We start from the raw sequence: 22,629 nt of genomic DNA, 5'->3' as shown, positions 1-22,629 counted from the left end.
TATATATATATATATACACACACACATACATACAGTATATATACAGCATTTCCCAGAGTCAGGTTGTGAGCTAACATTACAACCTATGCCATGTCTATATGACACCCAGACCACACTTGCAACACCTGATTGTAGGACACCGGATTCTCTGCACAATCTCTGGGAATTCAATCCAATAGAATGTGTGCCAAGTGTTTCCAACAAAGAGATCTCTCTGTCCCTCACTCTATGTATACACTCTCCTACTTTTTGTTCAACCCTGGGATCATTAGAGTTACAGTGCGGAAAACATTACAGCGGAAAAAAAAAAAAGACTAAGCATGACCTTATCATACATTTCCCAGACAAGATACAATTACGTATGCATAAATATCTGCAGCCTGCTTTAAATATTGATGGAAAGCTGATGTATATTTTTTTGCCAAATTAAATCTAAAATAAAACTACTGCACAATGCAGCTGTACCCGCATTTCCCTGACTTACAGGGAAATATATATGTGGACACTGTTTATTCAGGATTAGTACATTTCTTCCTCAGAGACTGAACTTAATTGTGTAGGTCGCTGTAAGCAGCCACCTAATTATTATATAGTGTGAAACAGAATCTGCTAGTTTTACCTTGCAGAATGTTCAATTTCAAAAACAATAACTCTGCTAATTTCACAAAACATAGAAACAAAACAGAAAAAAAAAATTAAAATACATCTTCAGAGGCTCAAAATAGTTGTTAATTAAGAATATAGCGCAGGCTTCTCTGCAGAGCTTGGGGTTTATTTTAATCCCTTGTTATCTGTATGCACTTTCAGCGCCAGCTTACAGAGCTCAATGCTCCAGCTCCTGGCAGGAGGTTTCAGCCAATGCCCGTGTTTTTCTTCTGCCAGCATACATAGAAAGTCTACTATAAAAGGCTAATCACCTTCCCCATATCCTCCTTTCCCAGCAGCTGAGCGCCTCCCCCCTCGACAAGTCTGGGGATACAGATTGTTTTTCAAAACACTATGCCCTAAAGAATTGCAGTTGACTCACTGGACTGTTCAACAGAAGGTAGCGTTTATTATCACACTGTATTCAAGCAGTCCGAATATAAATAAATAAAATGTCCTTATGTGGAGCCTGATGCACTCATGTTTCACTTACATTAGCAGAATCATAGCTCTAGTAGGAATTCTTACCTGAAACCAATTGCTGGCCAGCCAGTCCTACAGGGACCATCCCAAGATTATTCATAGCAGTGGCCCAGGCTGTCGGGTCTGTGACTGACATGGTGAGGTGTGTTGCATCGATAGCTATACTTCCCAGAGCATCAGCTGCTGCAAACAAGTCAGAGAGTTTTAGTAAATATAAAAATGACAGTCTCTAGGCAAACATCCAAGTAAGTGTGCACTGGTTTAGATTGGCTTTTAATTCTTAAACCATGTTCCATTTGTTTAAAGTTGGTGCAGCAAGATATAATGACCTTTACTTTAAATGTAATCAACTCAACATGATATTAATAATAATAATATAAACAGTATATACACATATACAGTACATGTATGCAGGGCTTGGCAAAACTGGGGGTTACTGATAACTGCTGCTAGGAGATCTATAACCAGCATTTGGGCAGATGGTATGGCACATGCAATGTCACAGAACTGTTATGCTATACCCTACTCTATCCAAACTGAAAAAAGGCTATAGATGTACTATTTATGACCAAGAGTTATGACTCGATATAACTGGGTTGGAAAGAATTGGTTACTTAGTTAATTCAAATGCAAATTAGATGCAAAATTCAAAGTACGATACCACAGTCCAGGTTTGTTTCACTGAAAGAATGAGAAAAGAAACAATACTTTTAAGGTTGATTGCTACCTTGAGTGGAAGTAAAATGATAAAAATGAAATAATTTGCTGGGAAGTAGGGATTTTTGCCAGAAAAGACATGCAAAGTCTATTTTGCTAAATAAATTCTTCCTCATTGTGCAGTGTAAACGCTCAGCCAATTCACAGCATCTCTTAGATGCCATGAATTAGCCAGGTGCCGTGGAGAATGAAACTCCTGCGTGTATGCCGAAAAGTCATTCCAAGATCCTGTAAGTGTTGGCGACAGAGACTACGGCAGCGGGGGACAGAGCCGAGGACCAAAGATCCATTCGGCAGTACTGAAGAAGGGTACACTTGTATGGTAAGTGTGCCCTAATGTTCATGTATGCGGTACATACTTGCACATTACGGCAAACAACTCAAATTTACAAAGTGGTCTACTTCCGCTTCAATGCTCAAGTTGCTTAATAAGGCTGAAACCACTTATGTACTTCGCTGAAATTAGGTTGTATGACTAAATTAATTATATCTTACCAGTAGTTTAAAGAAACATGCCTGGTTTTATTGTGTTTGCTTTGTTCTGCACTGATAACAAAATCAAAGAAATCATAGGCAACACTGCTCTGTGCACTGGTTTCAAAATGCATTTAAATGGGTATATGTTACTGTCAATAACCTGTGACTTTGTTTTATCAGCAGCTCTGAAATGGCAAATCTCCCATGATTGGTTTCACTGTGTCCTACAATGCCAAGTACGCTGTCAGAGTTGTAAAAGGCAAATTATTTCATGCTTGGAACCAACCTTGTCAAATATGACATATCAAATGCAACAGACACTGACTGTTCAACCAAGGGTAAGTGCTGACAGGTGAAAGAGAGGAAAAAGTTATATTAAATGAATCACATTGTGGAATGTGTTGAACCACAAATACACAGAATCAGATTTATGCAATGTCTTTAGTGCTATAATGTGACTTTGAGTGCACCAAGTGATATGGACAACAGATAACAAAAAAAGTCAAATAGGAAGGCTGGAAAGTTTGGAGTTTCTCTAGTGTTCTCCGCTTACTGTGGAAAGATAAGCTGCTGGCAAGGTTTACTTGTGATGCAAAGTTTACCTGACAATAGCTACAAAATAGATAAGGAGAAGGTCCAAAAATGTATTTAACTGAATCCCAAGAACTGTTTATGTGTGATTGATGATGGGGCCAGTTGATGGCCGTACCTGGAATTTTGACCACATGACTGTTCACAACTGAAGAATATATAGCATATATATAGCAATAAAGCTTTATACATTATATCCAATGTTCTTGTTATAATCTGTTTTTTGCATTGCTAATTCACAGTTATAATGCTGAGCACATATTCTCTTTATTATGTATACTGTTGTGAAATAATTGTACAGTGTTGAATATTTCTAATGATCGCTGCATTTGCATTTGTTCTTTATTATACATTTTTGTTATTTGGTAAAAATGTATAAACACAATTGAAAAGAAATCCTGGAACTGGTCATCAATACAGAGCAAAAACTGTGCCACATTCATATATAGCCATATGTGTGTAATGCTATGTATGGGCTCCAACCACAGGTATAGTCTGTCACAGGATTTCCCAGTACCTATTAGCCCCATGCCGTCAGTTATAAAAAGGGATCTGTAATGTTCCGATCGCAACAGGTCTTTCCCATGTACTGCCCACAATATTTACAATTTGTTTTCATTTTCTTTTTATACATAAAACATGTTTCTTCTCTTTTTATGAAAGATATCACTACTGTAGATTTGAAGTACCATCAAACTTTCAAATCAACATCTAAAAAGGCATTTTGTTTATGTTTTGCACATTCATGGATGCTAAAATGCTCTTTTAACTGGAACCCCATAGAGGCAAAGGCCAAGTATGAATCATGTATACATCATGTCATTCAGAGCAAAACAGACACACATTTAAAGGGGAATGTCAGCTTTCATCAAATAGTTTTAAAATAATACAAAAGTACAAAAAACTATCAAAGCACAAATATAATGTTTGTTAAATATACTATGAACTGCTCACCAGGGACCCATTCGTTATTAACTTCAAACCTGTAAAACCCTTTTTAAAAGTTATTCAGTAAAGATTCAGTTATTCACTGCCCTGCCACAATAGCACTGTAGTTTCCACCCGATTTTAAAAGCGCACTCCCGAGCCCCTGCGGGTCTTCTCTTGCTGAAAGTGCAGATAACTGGCAGGAAGGGGAAATTACTGATATTATCAGAAAGTGGGAGAACCCTGAACCTAGCCATCCACTGTATAGGTTATATACAGGCGATATGAATACCCCAGTTAGGGGTAACAGATTTGCAGAAAGAACACTTAGGTGCACTTTAAGTTTCAAAGCCTGAAAACTTAGTCATTGGGTGAGTCCGTTCCCTAGATTGTGTCTTTCACTTTTATATCACTGACACTTACAATTGACAGTCGATTGTACTGTTTAAAAAAAACCCATAGCATTTGCTGGAATTACTCTTTAAGAACATCACTGAAAAGGGGTTATATGTAGAGCCTACCAAAGGGGTATGTAGGGCCCACAGTTGCAGGTAGAGCTTGCTAGGCTGAGTCAGCCCCTGGCTTCCTACATTAACGGAAACCTGTGCTTGAACAGTATTTTGCTGGATGCAGTGAAGCAAAATAATAAAAGCATGGTCTACCTTTGTGACTATGTGGCATTTTACACCCATATCTAGGGTATAACTTGAAATATGATCCCATTTTCCAGCCCCCCCCCCTTCCAAAATCATGGGGTGCTTCTCCTTGCAGGCTCCTGCTTTCACACACCCACATCATTCATTCAGGATCTGTGATAAAAAAAAAATCTGCCATATCGGCACAGGGACTCGTAGATCTCAGTGGAGATCTCAATGCCGTGACATCACTGCATTTGTAGTCTGCTGAAGAGTCTACTCATTGCATCCTCAAAACACTGATTGCAGGTGCAATGCTCTGCAGTCCTGAATGCAAAAACATAATAAATACAGATTTTTCTTTCATCAATCTGTGTACATTTATTTATTTTTTTCAAAAGGTGGACTATGCATTTAAAGAAAAACAAGCCTCCCAAGCTGCACATATTCTGGGAAAAAGATTCTGTACATTAATAAAGTAATATAACATCCTCATGTAGAACATATTTCCTACCTGTAGCCATTTTTGTAGGGTCTTTTTGTTGAGTGCTTTCAACTATGGATACAGCTCTTAATGCATTGTTATCATTCTGAGACATGAAAGCTGTTTTGTTAATTGAAGAGTCCACTAGCAACTTGTTAAACCCTAAACGGAAAAGAAAGAGAAATTATGTTGCATGTTAATTACATGCAGAGTGACAATAAACTTGACCAACTATTACTTCAAATAAAGAAACAAAGGTGTAGTTTAAATGTTTACACAACTCATTTACATACAAAGCAGTCCTTGTTCAACCATCCAGTGCAAAAAAAGATTGAAATTCTAGTGTTGCAAGTGTCTTATTGACAATACAATGTATGTGCTAAGTGGTAAAGAAAAATGTATGTTAAACAATAATTTTGGAGGATTGAATTACACTCATACCCATAATTAGAGTCAACGTGTGACACTGAAGCTGTCACAGGTCAGTTCTATTGATCGGGAACTGAGTAATAACATACCACCGATCACTCAGTTCCAGTTCCTGATCATCTGCCTGCAGAGAGTGGTGACTGTCTTTCACCGCTCCCCACAGGGATTTCCACAGGGGAGGGGGGGCACAGCTGGCTCTGCCTTTAGAGAGGCAGAGCCAGCTGTCAACCAGGCAGCAGGGTGGATAACGACAATATTGTCGGGATCCGTTCCCGTGGGCAGCGCTATCAGCATATAGTGGGCAAATAGCTGACAGGAGGGTCACAGGAGGACATTAGTATTAGTGACGTGCGGTACTTTCCCTGCTGGGTGAGGCATTCTTCCATTTAAACCATAAAATTAATTTCTTTTATTTGCTATATATTAGAGGTGCACCGAAATGGAAATTTCAAAACTGAAACGAAACAGAAATTTAAAAAAATTGTCGGGCCGAAACTGAAAATGTTTTTTATTTTAATATTTAATTTTTATTAATGTTTTTAAACTTTTCCATTTTATTTTATTTATTTGTATTCATTAATTCATTTTTTTTAAATATTTTTATTTTTTACTTTACTTTTAGGGGCTTTGGGGAAATATTGGGGGTTTAAACAGACCCCTGATATTTCCCTTTTAAAATAGAAAAGGAGGATTGAGGACACAAAGACCTCAATCTCTTTTTCTGCAGCCCCAGTTTTCAATGAACTCCTCTATGAGTGTTCCTGTTCATTGATAACATGAGAGCAGAGTGTATTTACTATAACCACAACTATGAATGAACAGGAGGTGATGTAGATCACTTCCCATTCCTTCATAATTGAGGATATAGTCAACATGTCCTCAATTATCTACAAACACTCAGCGATCGCTGAGTGTTTGCACTTGCTCTCCTTCCTGACAGCTGTCACTGGAGGCTGGGCGTGACGGTGCAGGAGGAGAGCTCAGCCTCCTGTGACAGTGCGGGTTGTCTCCGCCCCCACACCGCTCTGTCGGACTGTGATAGGAGGCTGAGCGGTGTGGGAGGAGAGACGCCGGCCGCTCACAGCGCTCGGCCGGCTGTCACACTTTCTCTCCTCCCAGCTGGGACACAGAGCAGCGCCCAGCGGGAGAAAAGAAAGCAGGGATGCGCCGATGTATCGGCACAAAAATGGCACTTTCGGCATTTAGCCAAAAGGGCCATTTTCGGCTGATATGTTTTGCCAGCCGATATATCGGTGCATCCCTACTATATATACATCTAATGATCCTACCAAAAATCTAGCGTGCCGATAACCTTCTGTACACACTATCTCTGCTGCATGTTTGATCAGTTAGCATTATTAGTAGGGCTGCAACTAATGATTATTTTCATAATTGATAAGTTGCACGATTATTTTTTGGATTAATCGGATAAAAAAATTAAATACCATTTTTAATTTAAAATAAAATACACAAATGCAGTGTTACAAACAGAGTTACACTTCAGAATAAAACTGCATGCACAATTTTTTGCAATCACACGGCATTGCAGTACCATGCGTTCCAGTGAGGGTGATCTCACTGTGGGTGGGAGGCGCGTTTGGGGTGCTAATGAATGGCACTGCAAAGCACCTCCAGCATCAGAATTTGTCAGGCCAAAACTGAAAATGACTTTTTTCCACCTCTCAATTAAAAAAAAAAATAATTGTATTGTAAGCACATGACGCTTAAATAGCTTTAGCCAGGGAATGACAGCTGCCAGTGGCAAGATTCCGCAGGCGGCAGCTGAATGTAAATACAGCAGGTAGTGGGCTGGTGCAAAAGTCAGCCGGCTATTGCAATTTGAAATGGCCAATAGCAGGCTGGCTATTGCACCAGCCCACTACCTGCTGTATATACATTGCTTGCTGTGCCCTCCTCCCAGAGTGGAGGAGAGCTAGGAGATCCAACCAACTAATTGGTAACGAGAGTAGTTGACAACTATTCTCATTATCGATTATTATTGAATAATCAATTAGTTAGTTGAAGCCCTAATTGTTAGCAGTTTTCTCTGTAAACCACAGAACACCTTTACTCCTGTTACAGAGAAGAAGAGATGATGTGTTCTGTAGACCTAAAACACTTCCTGCCTTAAGGCAACAACACTGCTACTCCGTGAGTACAGTATGGTAAGTGGGTGCTGTTCTTCTAGGACATGTGGTATGGCACTGGCAGGATCACTAGGTGAAAATATGGGTATAAAAACCTGACAAAAAAAAATAGAGGCAACACATATAAAGAGCTGGTAAGCTTCAATATATACTGTAAATTTTTTGTTCTTGGGTTAGATCCGCTTTAACATTTTCCATCCGTAAACAATGCCAGTATCGCAAGAATTTGCAAGTGTACATTTTACTGTGTGTTTTGAACAAATTATAGCTTGACCAGTTTATCATCATATGTAATAAAACATTTTTTACATTTCTGCCCAGTGATATGTGTGTTTGAAACACTGAAAACAAAGCTGCCTGATTCATGTAAGTGAAGAGCCGTGACATGAATCCTTACAGAGAAAGGAAGATCTTCGATTAAAGGGTAAAAATGACAAATAAAAGCAGTGAGACAATGACAGGCATGCCAAACAGCATTTCATGACACACAACACAATGAATAATCCCTCCAACTAATAGTGCCAGGAATTTGACATTCCAAACGTTGTCATCCTTCCCAGAATGGCTAAATTCTGGGTTCAAAAAATGCATGAAATTGCAACTTTATATTCAGTGTATAAAAACCATACAATGCTAATTATGAAGCCTCATACTGATTATGATTATAGGCTTCTCATTTTTGCACTCTTGGAGCATCCTTTCAGCTCCCACATAAGTCAGTGGACAGAAATACTCTTAATTTAGACAGCAATTAGACACAAAAAAGATAGAAAAGCAGGCCTGGAACACCACACCAAAAATACATATTCAGTGTCAATGGTTTATATCTCCAGCTCATCATGCCACCCACCTGACTGGCTACAAATATGCCCCTGTCACTAACTTGTATACAGGGATGCTGGCAGAGAAAATAAAAAAAATACACACACATACATACACACAATTCAACATGTGCTCAGTACACCAGGGATGTAGAATGAAGGCTAAATCTGGCTAGCAATTCAATGGGTAGCTACGTATATATTATTCTACAGGTAGAATGAAAAAAGCTAAATGGTTATTCTTGATACTAATTTGAACATTAATTTTCTTTCCAGTCATACACTTTGATTATGAAACTCGTAATGATCATTCAGTCCCGAGAGTCTTTGAAAATAATCCTTCAGATATAGTTTATTATGAGTTCTGACAAGTCTTGCTTAAATATGTATACATCCCATTACAAAGCACAGCGGGGATATTTCCAAAAGTTATAAATTAAATGGCTTTATCTACCAAGGGAGCGCATTAATCTAAAAACTCAGCTATTAAAGTTTACTTAAAATTCTAATGAAAAATGTACAGCACTAAGACTTCTTGAACTAAAATAGGATTTCTGTACTCACATTGAAGTCCTTTTCTCAGAGTCCATTGAGGGGCAAAGGAATTCAGAAACTGTCAGGTTAATTCAAAGTAGGATTGGACGTTGGCAAACACAAACATGTAGGCTGACCTAGGAAAACCCCTTCTATTCGGTGAATGCCAAGAACATCATTATTGACACAGAGGGGTTAGACCTGTGCCCCTTAATGGACTTCATAAAAGGATTTTACAGTGAAAAAAAATCCTATTTCTCTTGTCCATTGAAGGGCACAGACATTGACATACTGTTAAGACACAAGCAGTCCACTTGCAGGATGGGCAAAACAGAAACAACCGCTAACGGAGTCCCATGAAGAGGACTAGGGACTTCCTGTAGCCCAGGAGCTACTTGAAGGATCAATGCCTGAACCAGAACCTGGATGAGTTAGAACTCCCTACTAGATAGAGGAACCTGTCTATCTAACAAATTTGGAAGGGAGCCCCAAACCTAAACATGCAAAAAGCTGGGCAGCCAGCCACAACCCCTGCAACAACAAATTCCCTCTAATCTTGAACCTGAGGATTGGGGAGTCCCTCTAGTGAGGAGGCTCATTGAGAAGTAACATGTAACACAACAAGCTTATGTCCCATGGGCAGTAAATCCTTCTGAGGAAGGAGGCCTGTAAGAGGCACAGCTCCAGAGCCCAAGATAAAATCAGGACTAGAGATAGGGGTGCAGGTGTGAGAGGAACCCAAGGGGACTGGAGAACGTGAATGGGTGCATAAAGGAGCACAGGGACAATGATAAGGAGCAACTGAGGCTATCAGAGGCTAGGCAGATTATTTGGCTTGGGGGCTAAAAAAGTGGGGCTGTTTGCACCCATGACATTATGTAAAATGGCTACAAAAGGGTTTGAAAAAGAGAGCTAGGCAGATTATTTGGTGGCAAAAAGACAGGAAGTTAATGTTATTAAGTTTTCCACAATTATTTTTGTGAAAAGATGATAAATAAAAATAGATTCGAAAAATTACTGTAATTAACGTTGTAAACTAAAAAAAAAATACTTTAATATAAGAAAGTACATTGACATTAACAATAAACTTCTCTTATTTGCTCCCTTTAGGTCTGTTCAACATACTATTGAAAACATTTTGTTATATCTGTTCGATAAATGCAAACAAAATACCTGCTGATCCTGCCAGAATTTTAGTGCCATCAGGTCTTCTGTGCTGTTTGCAATATTATCTCAAACAATGTTATCAGGAAGTGTCTTAGGACTACAGAATACAGCCTCTGTTACGGGAATGGGAGGTGTTCTCCAGCTCTGGCCACACACCTTACAACCATCGCAAGACTCTTGTCTTGCGATAGTTGTAAGGTAATTTAAAAAACGTATGATCTGCCCATCTTGGACAGGCAGATCGTACTTGCGATAATCGCAAGCCCGCCCCGCTGAGGGGCGGGCTTCCGATTACCGCAATGCTGAACAGGCAGTGTGCGCTTGCGCACACCGGCCTGTTCGGCACTTATCTTACGAGCATGCCACACACCCGCCGACAATCATATGATTCTCGGCGGGTTTTCAAACATGTTCCTAAGGTAAAAGTCCTGCAACAGTACAGTAGAAACGGTCGCACGCCTTCCATACACCTTGCGATTATCATCCGATCGCTGGATTTCCCGTGATTATTGTACGATAATCGCAAGTTGTGTGGGCACCTTAAGACAGCAAGTGTGTTTCTTCATATATGCATCAATCTTGGATAGAAGATTGATGCAATATTAGGCATTATCATGTCAACTTTTTTTTTTTTTTTAAGTTTTGGATAGAGTGGGGAAGGATTAGAACCCATCAGGTTTTTCTGATATCCATGGTTCTGTTGGAGATTTCCCCTCACTAACTGTCATAGTGACAATGGTTTCTCCTAAATACAGGTAAATATCTGACAGTGGTTTTAATCCTTCCTCACTCTATCCAAAACAGTTACATTTTTGTCTGGATAAACACTTTAAAGGAATAGGAAGGAGAGAAGTCACAAGAAAAACAGAAAAAACATGATGTATTTTCTTTCTACACAAGCCATTTTGCCATTTGCAAAACCTATCCAATCCTATCCAAGGCTTTATTGAAAGCAGACACCCCATTCAGAAATCAGATTGAGAAAGGCAATTACAAAACACCATAGCAAGGTATTTACCTGCAAAAATATTTACCTTGAAAGAACTCTTTTAATTACCAACAAAACTACATTTAGAGGGCACACAAGAGGACCACAATATGTAAACAGATGATGTTAGTCAGTACCTATAAAACAGGCTAGTTTTATACTCTGTCTACGCCACATACTCACTGTTTCACTGTGTGTTCCTCACCTAGGATCAGGGTTGAACTGGCATTCATGATGTCTACAACTCAGCAGTAATTAGACAAGCCACAGAGTGTGCAAGTTTATACCAGCTACTGGCACTTCACACACAGTACTCTTAAGTGATGTACAATAAACTTTGCCAAGAAGGAAAGCTTTCTGCTATGAACTGGTCAAGCGCCATTAAGTTGCCTGGGTAAATCAGTGACAAGTTTGTGTGAACAAAATCAGTTACAGCCACTTTAATAGACCTTGAAGAAAACTTCAAAACAGAGTGTAACCAGTGTAAACCAGCAGCAAATTACCATTTAACATATGTATCTGGAAGGTCACAAAGAGCCTTGTTAATTTTTAAACAAAAGTGTTGCTAATTAGGTCACTGCTACATCAAAATAAGGAATTTGGCAATGAAGGAAATGGTTCACAAATTCAGTGGCATAATAGCACACCTGGCTGTGACACCAATTTTATAGCATATAAAAGCACAAAAGATCTTAATTAAAAGAAAAATGGCAGATTAGTCTTGCGTCGCACAATGAAGTACACTGGCCAAGATTAAAATATTTGCATTTAAAGACTTCCTACAGCTATTAGGAGACCCAGAGAAGGCATTCTGGCAAGAAACACAAACAAGAAAAGTTCTCTACATTAAAATTTACTTGGCTTGTAGCATAATTAAGAAAACGGCAGCATACACCTGCCTATACCATTATTTTTATTTTTCTATAAATGATCCTCAGAGGTCTTCATTAGCTGTATCTGCTCAGCCAGAACTGATTCAGACATCAAATCTGTGTATACTAGATACAGCTCAATGCAATTTATGGCAATGCATGTTAACACTGATCAAAAGCAAAGATTCTGTTGGGAAAAAAAACGTCACTAATCAAAAGGAACCACTGTACTTCTAAAAACAACTATGTAACTTGAAAAGTTTACAGTTTGTGGGATTTACTTTTTCATTCACAAAAGTATTCTTCATCTAGTAACAATGGTTTGTGTTTTTCTACACTAAGCCTTTTTGTAGGACAAGTTGTTCCATGTAAAGAAGCGATGATTGCTTTAGCTTAATAACTCTAAAAAACTACTCTTCAGTTTATAAAAGTAACAATAATATAGTATAGCCATGTGCATCCGTCTAAGAATCAGATTGAAGCAAAATACTGGCATTCACCTATCACTATCCATATGGACTGCAGCTGCTCTTCACTACAATCTACTACAAAAGACCAACACAGACTAGAACAATTAAAGCTACTGTATACGAAAAGCGAACAGCATCTTTTTTGGGGAACAATACTATTTATGTGCCTCTCAAAAACTACAAAAACGATTCACTTTTCAGCCAGCAACGTTGTTCTTTAGATGTCCCTCTTTTTAGTGTCCATGCCAAGTGAGAGGTAGTAGAATATCTCATTACAAAGCCATAGAAACAAAACAAGAGGGACATCACACTGTAAACCATTGTGGTAAGCACAATGATGGAGGTCTCCTGCTAATTTGTATAACGTGGGCAAACTGATTTGAGGTTATCGGAACAATGTACAGAGTGACTGTTTGAGGATGTAACATCAAGCTAAATAAAAGCGCAGACAAAGAACAGCGATAGGGAAACATGTCCAGGTAATTGAAATGTGAGAGCGTTTAACTCCTTCTCTGCAAGACAAATCAGCCTTACATGGCTTTGAAAACAAGAGAGAATACATTAAGCACATTTGCTGGTGCTAAAGTCTAGATTAATCCCCCTGTCACACAGCTTGCATCTGTTATGGAAAGTAAAACTGGAATGGATAATCATTTTAAGTCTCGTTGGCTGAACATATACATTGGGGCTGCTGCAGCCTGTGCATTCCAATTTGTCACTTAATCAAGCAGAACTGTGTAAAGAATGCTTTTACATTAAGGAAGAGCAAGCAGTAGCTCTAAGGCTCCTCCACACTTTGCCATACTTTTTGCTTTCAACATTTATCCTTACAAAACCTCTTGGAAAATGTGCAAGAACAATATTGGTCTTGTGGATGACTTACCAGCTGGAACAGTTTAAGGCACTTTCATCACAGTGAGTGCTATCAGCATACTTGTTTATGATGTCTACTCAGTAATTGGCTGCAGAGCCCAAAGTTCTCTAATCAATAGGACTCTATTTTATAGGGGTGGACATATTTTCGCAGTGCTTTTTACAGTGTGAAGTAATGGGAAAAATCTTCCCCCAATGGAGCCATCAATACAGATCATCTAACAGAGTCATTACTATAAATACACTTGGGCCAATTTTGGTAGAAGTCATTTCACCTACCATTACATTTTTAATAATGTAAAAGGAAAAGGCAGCACCCTGATGGAATCCATACAAACACAGGAAGAACAAGAACTGCAGCACAGACATTGCCCTGAAGGAAAACCAACAGCTTCCCAGAGCAGGAAAGAAACCACAATACTGATCACTGAGCCTAATTTTTCCTCCTTCTATGACAACAATATGACAATTTTCATGCTGAAGCGTGAATCCAACCTTTATAGACCAACAACATAAACAATGATTGACTGCTGTTTAGGATAGGTCAAATCCATTAAGAGAGGCTGTACAATTTCTGCTGCCATGGACATTTGCCATCCAATTTTAGTGAACCTTGAGAGAACTGCCCATATCCTTTCTAGTCAATAATACAAGCCCCTAATGCCCCTGACAGGACATTAATATTTTCAGCCAGGGAACTTAGACAAAAATTTTGGTAAATGGACAAGCGGAAGGTATACTACGATTGCATCATGTAATGGATCGAGTAGAGTTGGAACCTCTCCCGATACTGTGTAGAACACCATTCCCTTCATTGATGGATAGGTGGCGATATTGCCAACTAACCCATTTTCTGCAACTTTTACCCAAACCTATTAGATCGAAGCTTGAGTTAAACCCAGTGGAAGTAATACTGTCCAGCCCACTACGCCCAAAGAAAAGTATATATCGCTGATGGTCCAATTGGTAGCACAAATTTATCCCACACAGACTCCAGGGTTTATGCGGCAATGGGAGGAGAACTTGGGGATTCCCTTATCAGAACAAGGAAAATTGAGGGTTCTGCAACAAGTATGTAGAACATCAGTGTCCGCCAAAATAGAGGAGATGAACTATAAACTTCTGTCGAGATGGTACCTCACACCGGTTAAATTACACTCAATAGATTCTAGTAACTCTCCACTATGTTGGAGAGGATGTGGATAAAGGCAACTATGGCACATATATGGTGGCAGTGCCCTGTAATTAATAAATATTGGATGGAAGTTGGTAAGATCATCTCCTCTATACGGGGTTTACCCTTGAGTATGAACCCTTGGGTAATGTTACTTCACAAAAGCGAGGGTTCAGTGCTAAAATAAAAAATCCATTACACCACATCTGCTACATTCAGCAAAATGCCTGATTCCACTCTATTGGAAGCGTATAGAACCTCCCTCAATAAAAGAGTGGCTCATAAAAATAAACTATATCTGCTCAATGGAGGAACTGTATCATAGTTGCCAAAACAAAAATATAGTTTTCTATGAAATTTGGCAGGGGTGGTTTAAATACAAGGAATCAGAGGAATACCTATCAATAATGACCTCTCACATCTGAGTTTGAAAACAAAACATTATTCTCTTGAAAACGATTTTTTTTTTAAATATGTTTAGGGATAGCACCAGTTAATGACAGGAAGGATTGGCTTGGGGTGCCTAAGAATGTTTGAAGAATGTTTGTTGATTGTTTTTTTTTTAAATTAATTAAGGCGCTATAACCCAAATCTAGCCTTGGCTAACCAATATTTTCTAAAATAAGATCTTAAACTAACTTATATAGGTGGAGCCCAAGCAGAGCACATTAGATTAAGGATATACCACTTGGACACTATTGAAGGCAGGAGACCGTTTCTGTGTTTAACTTAATTATTTAAAAAAAAATACTTTTAGAACACTGAATCACATTCACTTTTACATATAAGTATCACAGGATGCACTTGTATATATAATATTAAAATATTTATTTATTAATTTTATTATTACTTACTAGTACGTGAGGATATACACCAATACAATATAGAGATATGAAACACCAAAGTAATTAAACCTTAGGGTAATCACCATTGTCACTATCACAGATAATTACAAATAGAATCACTTGTGTTAAGGGTGTAATAGATGTGTATAGCTCCAAGTTTATATATAGGAATAATTAGTAAAATATAGGAGGCTGGAGGGGAATATTGTAAATGTATTGTTTTGTTTTATTGTTGAATGTTTGCCTACTTTGTAAAATGTGTAATATACGGAAACAATAATAATACAAGCCCAGAAATAAATGACCTTTCAAAGACACATATAAAACACATATGCTGTAACAAGGAAACAGACACACAATGTTCTTCATGATGTATATTCCATCTAGATAAACACATACAATGACTTAGAACAGAGATATTATTGTTATTATACAGGATTCATTTAGCGCCAACAGTTTGCGCAGCGCTTTACAATATAAGGAAGACATTACAATCACAATACAACTCAAGACAAGATGTAAGGAGGGCCCTGCCCGTGAGGGCTTACAATCTTTAAGGGAGGGGGAAGGGATACATGAGGAGGTAGCTGTGTGGGGATGAATTGAGATATACTTTGAGATATACTTTCTAAGAATGTTTGTATGCTGTGTATTACCCACTGGAAGTTGATAACATATTACCTTGATAAGCAAAACGCGAGTACAAAAATAAAATGGAAAAAGGCATTTCAAATTTAATTATTCACTGGGAAGAACTAAAAGTGATTTAATGAAGCTCAATAAGCATTTAGAATAGGGTTATGACACTGATAGATCCACTGGGACAGGGGCTGATGTGCTAACATCAGCTGTCTGTAGCAATCTTCAGTTGTCTATGAAAAGTTCACAACAACAACAAAAAGAAAGAAATATTGGCAGTCTTCTAAAAAAATAAAAATACATCTAAAAGCATAAAGGAACCAGAAAGTAACCAATATTATCCACAAGTTGATAAAATTCTGCTTTGCATTTTCAAATTTGTTGTAGAGTTCCACTGGTTATACACTGAATCTTAAGTGTTCCATACTACAAACATATTATAATAATGCAACATTCTGAAGTATGTATGAAGCGGAAACTATCACTGAGCACTGAAAACTTGATTAGGCACGCTGGGAACTTCAGATGATCCAATACTCTTTTGTCGTGAAGCGCTGCTTTTCTTACCAACTACAAAGAGTTCACTCCACATGAACTGGAACATGGCAGTAATGTTGGTTTAAAATAAAACAAAACAAACAAAAAGACATGTCTGCTTACTATGTGAATAATCAGATCTGCCCACCTTTTCAGTGTGCTACATCTAAATTGCATTTATAGGGCTTACTTACTATCTAGATAGGAGATAATTTTTTTGTTTTAGGACCGAGGATAAGTATGAGTATTTAACTGTCTAATTGTGCACGACAATGTTAAGTGAAAACAAAGAGCCAGTGGACAGAGACAGTAACATACCTGTCATTTTTTGTTCAAGAGGGCTAAACCTAGTCACTCGAGCCATCATATGTTTCCAAGAAACTATTTCTGTTTAGCGACTACAAGTCAAGAAAAATGTTCAGTAAATGCACAAACTCCTTATATATTCCCATTCCCTATGGGTTAACTGTGGTTGCTTTGTGCCTGTCAGATCTAGCTAATTCAAACACTTCCTTGCTTTATTCTTGCGAGTTTGGATTTCTCCATGCAGAGCGCTCCTTGAACTGAGGGCAAGTACAGCACCACCTCCGTGAGACCTCCCTGAGGCAGACTAACATAAAAAAGCAGGGCAAGGTTAAGGACAACGGAGGTCTGCCATGTTCGTGTCGAGGAGGTGTCACCCTGTAGCCATGGGGCCTAGGAGACGTACAAGAAGCTCAGATATACTTGTATTTCAAGGCTTTGTGGGTCTTTTAAAGATTACTGCGAAGTCACGCTGTTCCAACATGTCCTACAAATTCAGCAATTTCATATTTTCTGACGCTGTTTGTTTATTTAGCTGCCACTGTGCTACTAGATGGGCCACAGGAGTGATGGATAAATACATATGGAATAAAAACATACTTCTACCAGTACTATTCATGCTTCTAATGATGTAAAAAAAAAAAACACTGCAGGGAAATGCTATGTCCTCAAATTGAACCTGTTTGTGAAAAGTAAAAATAACCTAGAGCTGCAATAACGGTGACAATGGAAGTGAGGATTTATACCCATGTTTAGCATGCAAAGACTGGTTGGCACTCTGCAGCTTGGCTTTGGGCAAATTACGCATCATGGCACCAGCCTGGGGAGTAGGTACTGCTTATGTTTTAAAACCTAAAATCAAGGATTTAGCGCATCTTCTCTGCACACCCTCACACATGTATGGTGTGAGCAGGTTACTTAGAAAACAAGTGTTCTCTATGTGCCCTGTTCACACCATACATTTGTGGTGGTGTGCAGAAAAATGCAACTCAATGGACAGAGTGTGAATGAGCCCTAAATGTGTTTTTTTTTAATGCAAGCAGTGTAAGTTCATGAATTGAACCTGGTATTAGTAGCCTAGCAGTCTACTGTACAGCCGAGCTCAGAGATAGGAAGGGCAAGGCAGCACAAGGAACCAAATAGGTGTTTTGCAGTGCAAGCAGCATGTTGAGCGGAAGAGATAAAAAGGAGGAGATAAAAGAGACAATGACTGTCTGCTTTTCTCTACAAAAACACAAAGCCATTTTTGTTTAGACATTATCCAGGGTCAGTATCCGCATTCTACACAAAAAAGCTGGCTCAGAGATGACAAAACAATGTAGATCCTGGTGCCTGTGCAACTCTTGACTGTGCTTGCACATGTCTGACATAGATCAGCCACTGCCCCACCTTTTTACTTGCTACTAAGTTACAGTGCTGCAGTCTGATTACTGGAGGAGAGGAAATGCTTCCACTTTCCTGCAGCAGATAGATGGCATCATCTCAGCCTAGGAGCTTGACTGGAGGTAAAGGCAGTGGCGTCACAAGGGGGGTGCGGCCTGCACCCGGGTGCCACCATTGGAGGGGTGACACCAAAATGACCGACAGTCATTTTGATGTCACCCCCTATGAAATGTCAGGCACTCGGTCATGGACCGAGAGCCCGACAGTGTCAGGAGAGAGCTGGGGCCCTGGCAGCATACCTCATCCCGCTGGTTGAACATCCCCTCCTCTCTCTGCCGATGTCCATCACCAAGATGGCTGCCGGCAGGTGTCAATAAGATGACTGAGCATGTGTGATGACGTCACGGCAGGGTGTCATCCGGTCCCTACTCGGGGTGACACCCGGCCTCAGGACGCCCCTGGGTAAAGGACCGCATTTTTATGATAAAACATACACCTTATTATAAAAATCATACCACTACATTGCTGTAAATTGTAACATATAAGCAATTTATGTACGCAAAAGTTACTGACAGCTTTTAATGCCTGAACAATAAATGTAGCCAAAGACATGGGTTCTGAAAAGAATCTAGTTGCCTGCAGGGCATCCATGATTGTAACAATTTTTCTGTGGGTTGATTCTTTGACTACTCCCTCCCCTCCATTTTTGTGTAAATGTTAGCATGACATTAATGACTACAGTAGATTTCAAGCAATTTGTTTTTGTTTCAGCACATACCACAACGGCTGCGTTTTCAAAAATATTGACATAACATTGATTTTGTGTCATCTCTTGGTCTACAGAGCTGACCGCTTTCTCTTACTCATTTCACTATTGGAATAGCCATTTTGGACCCAAAAAAACAAAACAACCTTATACACAGCTGTCACAAATCAATAGACTGTCATTTTCATCTTCAATTGTGAGATTTGATGAATTTAAAAATGTGTCTTTATTTCTGGAAAACAAATTTCAAAGATTTTGTATTTTTTGTTGCAAAAGCAAATGCTTGTGAACCATGTGCGTCTCTCAGCCTCCTTTGTTTGTGGCTCTAACGCTCGCTCATACAGCAGCCCCCGTTCCCTTAAGGCAGCCAGGCCTACTGGCACTTGGTTGCCACCAGGACTTATTACACAATGCTATATTCCCTGGCCAGGGTAGTACAAGAGGTAGAGCAAAGGTAAAGCAAAAGGGTTCCTGTGGTTCACAGGAGATATAGATGACCAAAGAAGATGGCTGAGACTGGTGCCTCTGCAAGAACGTAGTGGGAGGTCAGTCCAGATAGCAGGCAGCGACATGGTCGGTAAAAAGGCAAGAGGTCAATCCAGTCAGTAAACAGAAAGAGTGTACAATACTACACAGAGGTCATTGTGAGCAGCAGGCAGAGATATAGTCGATATTCAGGCAAGGGGCACTACTCTGATCAGGCAGATCAGATACAGCCAAACGCAGCTGGTGAAGCATGTGGGGAAAACTATCACATGCCTTGGGCCCTTCAGCGCGTTAAATCAGTCTCCAACCTAATGCAGGGCCAATGAGAGGAGTAAGCTGTGGCACTGCCTGGCAACCGGACGCCGTGAGTCTAGGCCACAGTGCACTGCCTCAATATAGGATACTAGCCAATGGGGAGCCCAAAGAGTAGCTGTGTTGTCTGGTCAACAGGACACTGAGCTTTGGACAATTGTGTTAGCAGTGGTGAACCGGGAACTGGGATGTTTAACTTGGGACGCAGTAGAGAAGCCAGCTGGACAAGATAAGTCTTTACATTGGCAGCTTCTCTTCAGGTGTTCAACTCTGAAATATTCCTCTAAAAAGCTTATTATACTTTGACGATTAACATGAGGCCAAGCCAAGGATGCTTCATTTATATATGCTGACTTGAAAAGATACTCAAAAAAATAAATATTAAAAAAAAGGTTCACCAAAAATGTATGTTTTTAATGACACAGAGGAAATAATAGTTAACACTTTGATTAAAAAAGGGCAGAATTAGCCAAGTCATATGACTGTCCAGCTGTTTAGAACATTTGTGTGATCAGTGCTTCCACTCATTACAGTAGCCCTAAATTGCCTAATCTTTTCCAGAGCATTGCATCAAGTGTTGGAACAGGATGAAGGAACAAGTAGTCATCAGCACTCTATCAATGTTCCTTTTCACTATTTCTGAGAGAAATGTCACACAACATATTTATGGACTGAACAGGGTCTCTTCATCAAGGCGAAATAATGAGGTCACTATGTCACCTTGAGAAAGGGACTCTATGAGGCCCTGAAATGCCAGCATTTCTTGACTTATGTGATGTCGCTTTTTAAATTAAAAGAGTGAAAAGAGCATTTCCCAACATTGCTCTGCTGATGTAATCTTCCCAGGATGCAACACTTGGGCACGATTACATCTCTTTTGCCAAAGAGAAACAGGAAGTGGAAAAACAATAATTGTAAGTAAAACAAAAATATGTTTGTTTAACTAAAGAATGTTAGCCCTCGTTCACACCTGAACGTTTTGTAGCGCGTTCTACGCTCGACGTATGCTGATGTGATTTTTAGTCGAAGGGGGTAAAGTTCAGGGTTTTTTTTTGTTTCGTTTTAAATGACCTGAAAAAAGCCAACACATTAATTTTGCTCATTATTATAGCCAAGTCTTTTTTCTATTGCAGTCTTTTACACAGAAACATAAACCAAACAACCCACCCCACTCTATCGCTAAAACACTGTACACTGTAAAGCAGAAATATACACGATAACAATGAAAAGCCCAGCCCAAGAGAAAGAAACAAAAGTAGCTTATTGATGGAATTTATCACCACAGTACTTCTTTTTTTCTGCCACTAGATGTGTGAAGGCCAGCATCATTTAACCCTTTTCCTCTAAAACCAGGTCATCCTGGACCTACCCCAGCCTATTACTGAATAGAAAAAGAGAAGCAGCACAGTGATTACCTCATCACACTGTTCTCTCTTTCTATCAGCATGCTTCTTGTCAGCTGCTCCTACTGCTTCTCCCTCAGTTTGAGCTCTGCTGCACAGGGACTGCAAGAAGCTGCTACAAGGCAAATTCAGGTACTTAGAGTGCATGTATTTTAAGAATCTGTATAGATGTATTAATAATTACAATGAATTTGTCTCTTTCATTTCTGCCTAGAGTACCACCTTATATTCATGTAAATCAAATGGCACATTTAAATTCTACAATCATAAAGCTGTTCGTCTATAATACTGCTATATTCGTAAAACAACTGCACAATGCAATGCCAAATAGTTATTACATTTTATGATGTTCTCCTAAAACATGATGTGCCAATGATCTAAATGTCACAGAAACTTCCTTTCCAAAGTCATGTCTTCATAAACTTTCCTGTCATAGGAGAAAGGCTCAAGCCAAAAGGACAATCAGTAAGTGATGCTGTAATAATAATATATCAACTGTGGGTCAATTTCTGGAACTCCTCAGCCCGCTTTGATCGGAACTGAACAGATAGTTTAAAGTTGCTGGTGTTTTTCTTCAGTAAAAGTGACTGTACAAGAAACAAACATCACGCTCCTAAGACATCTGCGTCTCCTCTCTAACATTAGGCTTAGATCAGCAACTCTTCCTAGTAGCCATGCACAGTCCTTATTGTCAGTCTTCTCCAAGTCTAAACTCAGTCAAAACATCACGTACTCATTGAACATCTTTCTGGTGCTCGGAAAAAAACAACAGGTAAAAAAGTTTACCTGACTAGACAACAAAATGTCATACCAGAGATTTATCATTAATAGGCCACACTGGCGTAAAAATGACTAATTACTAATTTCTTATGCCTTCACAAAGAATATACATAGTCATATGACAACATTAATCCAAATACAGTTAATGTGTGTTAATGTAAAAAATACATGTACTATTCTTTTTTATATTTCAATTATAGGTTTTAAATGATACATGCACAAATGGACATCCATATTTGCTTATTACATATGCAGGCTGCAAAACAGTAGTGGTATTCTGTGTCTCTCTTTTAACCCTATCTTGGAGAGGAACTGCTGCCCTCCTTACCGGAACCCCTATGTATAAAGGAGTGTGCTGTAGTAACCACGGATGGTACCGTGCATCTTCAAATATATGATAAATGTCACCAGCACACCTATGTCTTGTGTCAATAATCCATCTTCTTTATTGATGCAGACTGTCACAAAACAAAGTTGCGGGGTCACGCAGAGTCCCCTTCATCAGGTTTTAGTACTAAAGCCTGATGAAGGGGACCCTGCGTGGCCCAGCAATGTTGTTTTGTGACAGTCTGCATCAATAAAGAAGATGGATTATTGACACAAGACATAGGTGTGTTGGTGACATTTATATTATAGCTCTTTTAATCCTTTCGCTGACAGTGCCGTATGCCTAACGGCACTGGCTGTGGGCTCCTATAAACAGACTCCCGCCGGCTATAGCTCGTTTACCTGTGTAAAGCC

General features: G+C 39.2%; 1 protein-coding gene across 1 annotated transcript in view; it reads right to left on the bottom strand.

Moving 5' to 3' along the window:
* Positions 1-22,629, bottom strand: part of ENOX1 (ecto-NOX disulfide-thiol exchanger 1) — a 367,040-nt gene that overhangs the window by 162,483 nt on the left and 181,928 nt on the right. The window contains exons 5-6 of the mRNA XM_018556618.1: positions 4,990-5,121; positions 1,174-1,311 (exon numbers count right to left, since the gene is read on the bottom strand). Coding sequence (XP_018412120.1) covers positions 1,174-1,311; positions 4,990-5,074 — 223 coding nt within the window. The 5' untranslated portion in view covers positions 5,075-5,121. The remainder of the gene's footprint in view (positions 1-1,173; positions 1,312-4,989; positions 5,122-22,629) is intronic.

The sequence above is a fragment of the Nanorana parkeri genome, unplaced genomic scaffold (genome assembly GCF_000935625.1).
Source record: "Nanorana parkeri isolate BGI_ZX_2015 unplaced genomic scaffold, ASM93562v1 scaffold243, whole genome shotgun sequence".
Classification (NCBI taxonomy): Eukaryota; Metazoa; Chordata; class Amphibia; order Anura; family Dicroglossidae; genus Nanorana; species Nanorana parkeri.
This window is presented reverse-complemented; position numbering and strand designations above follow the sequence as displayed.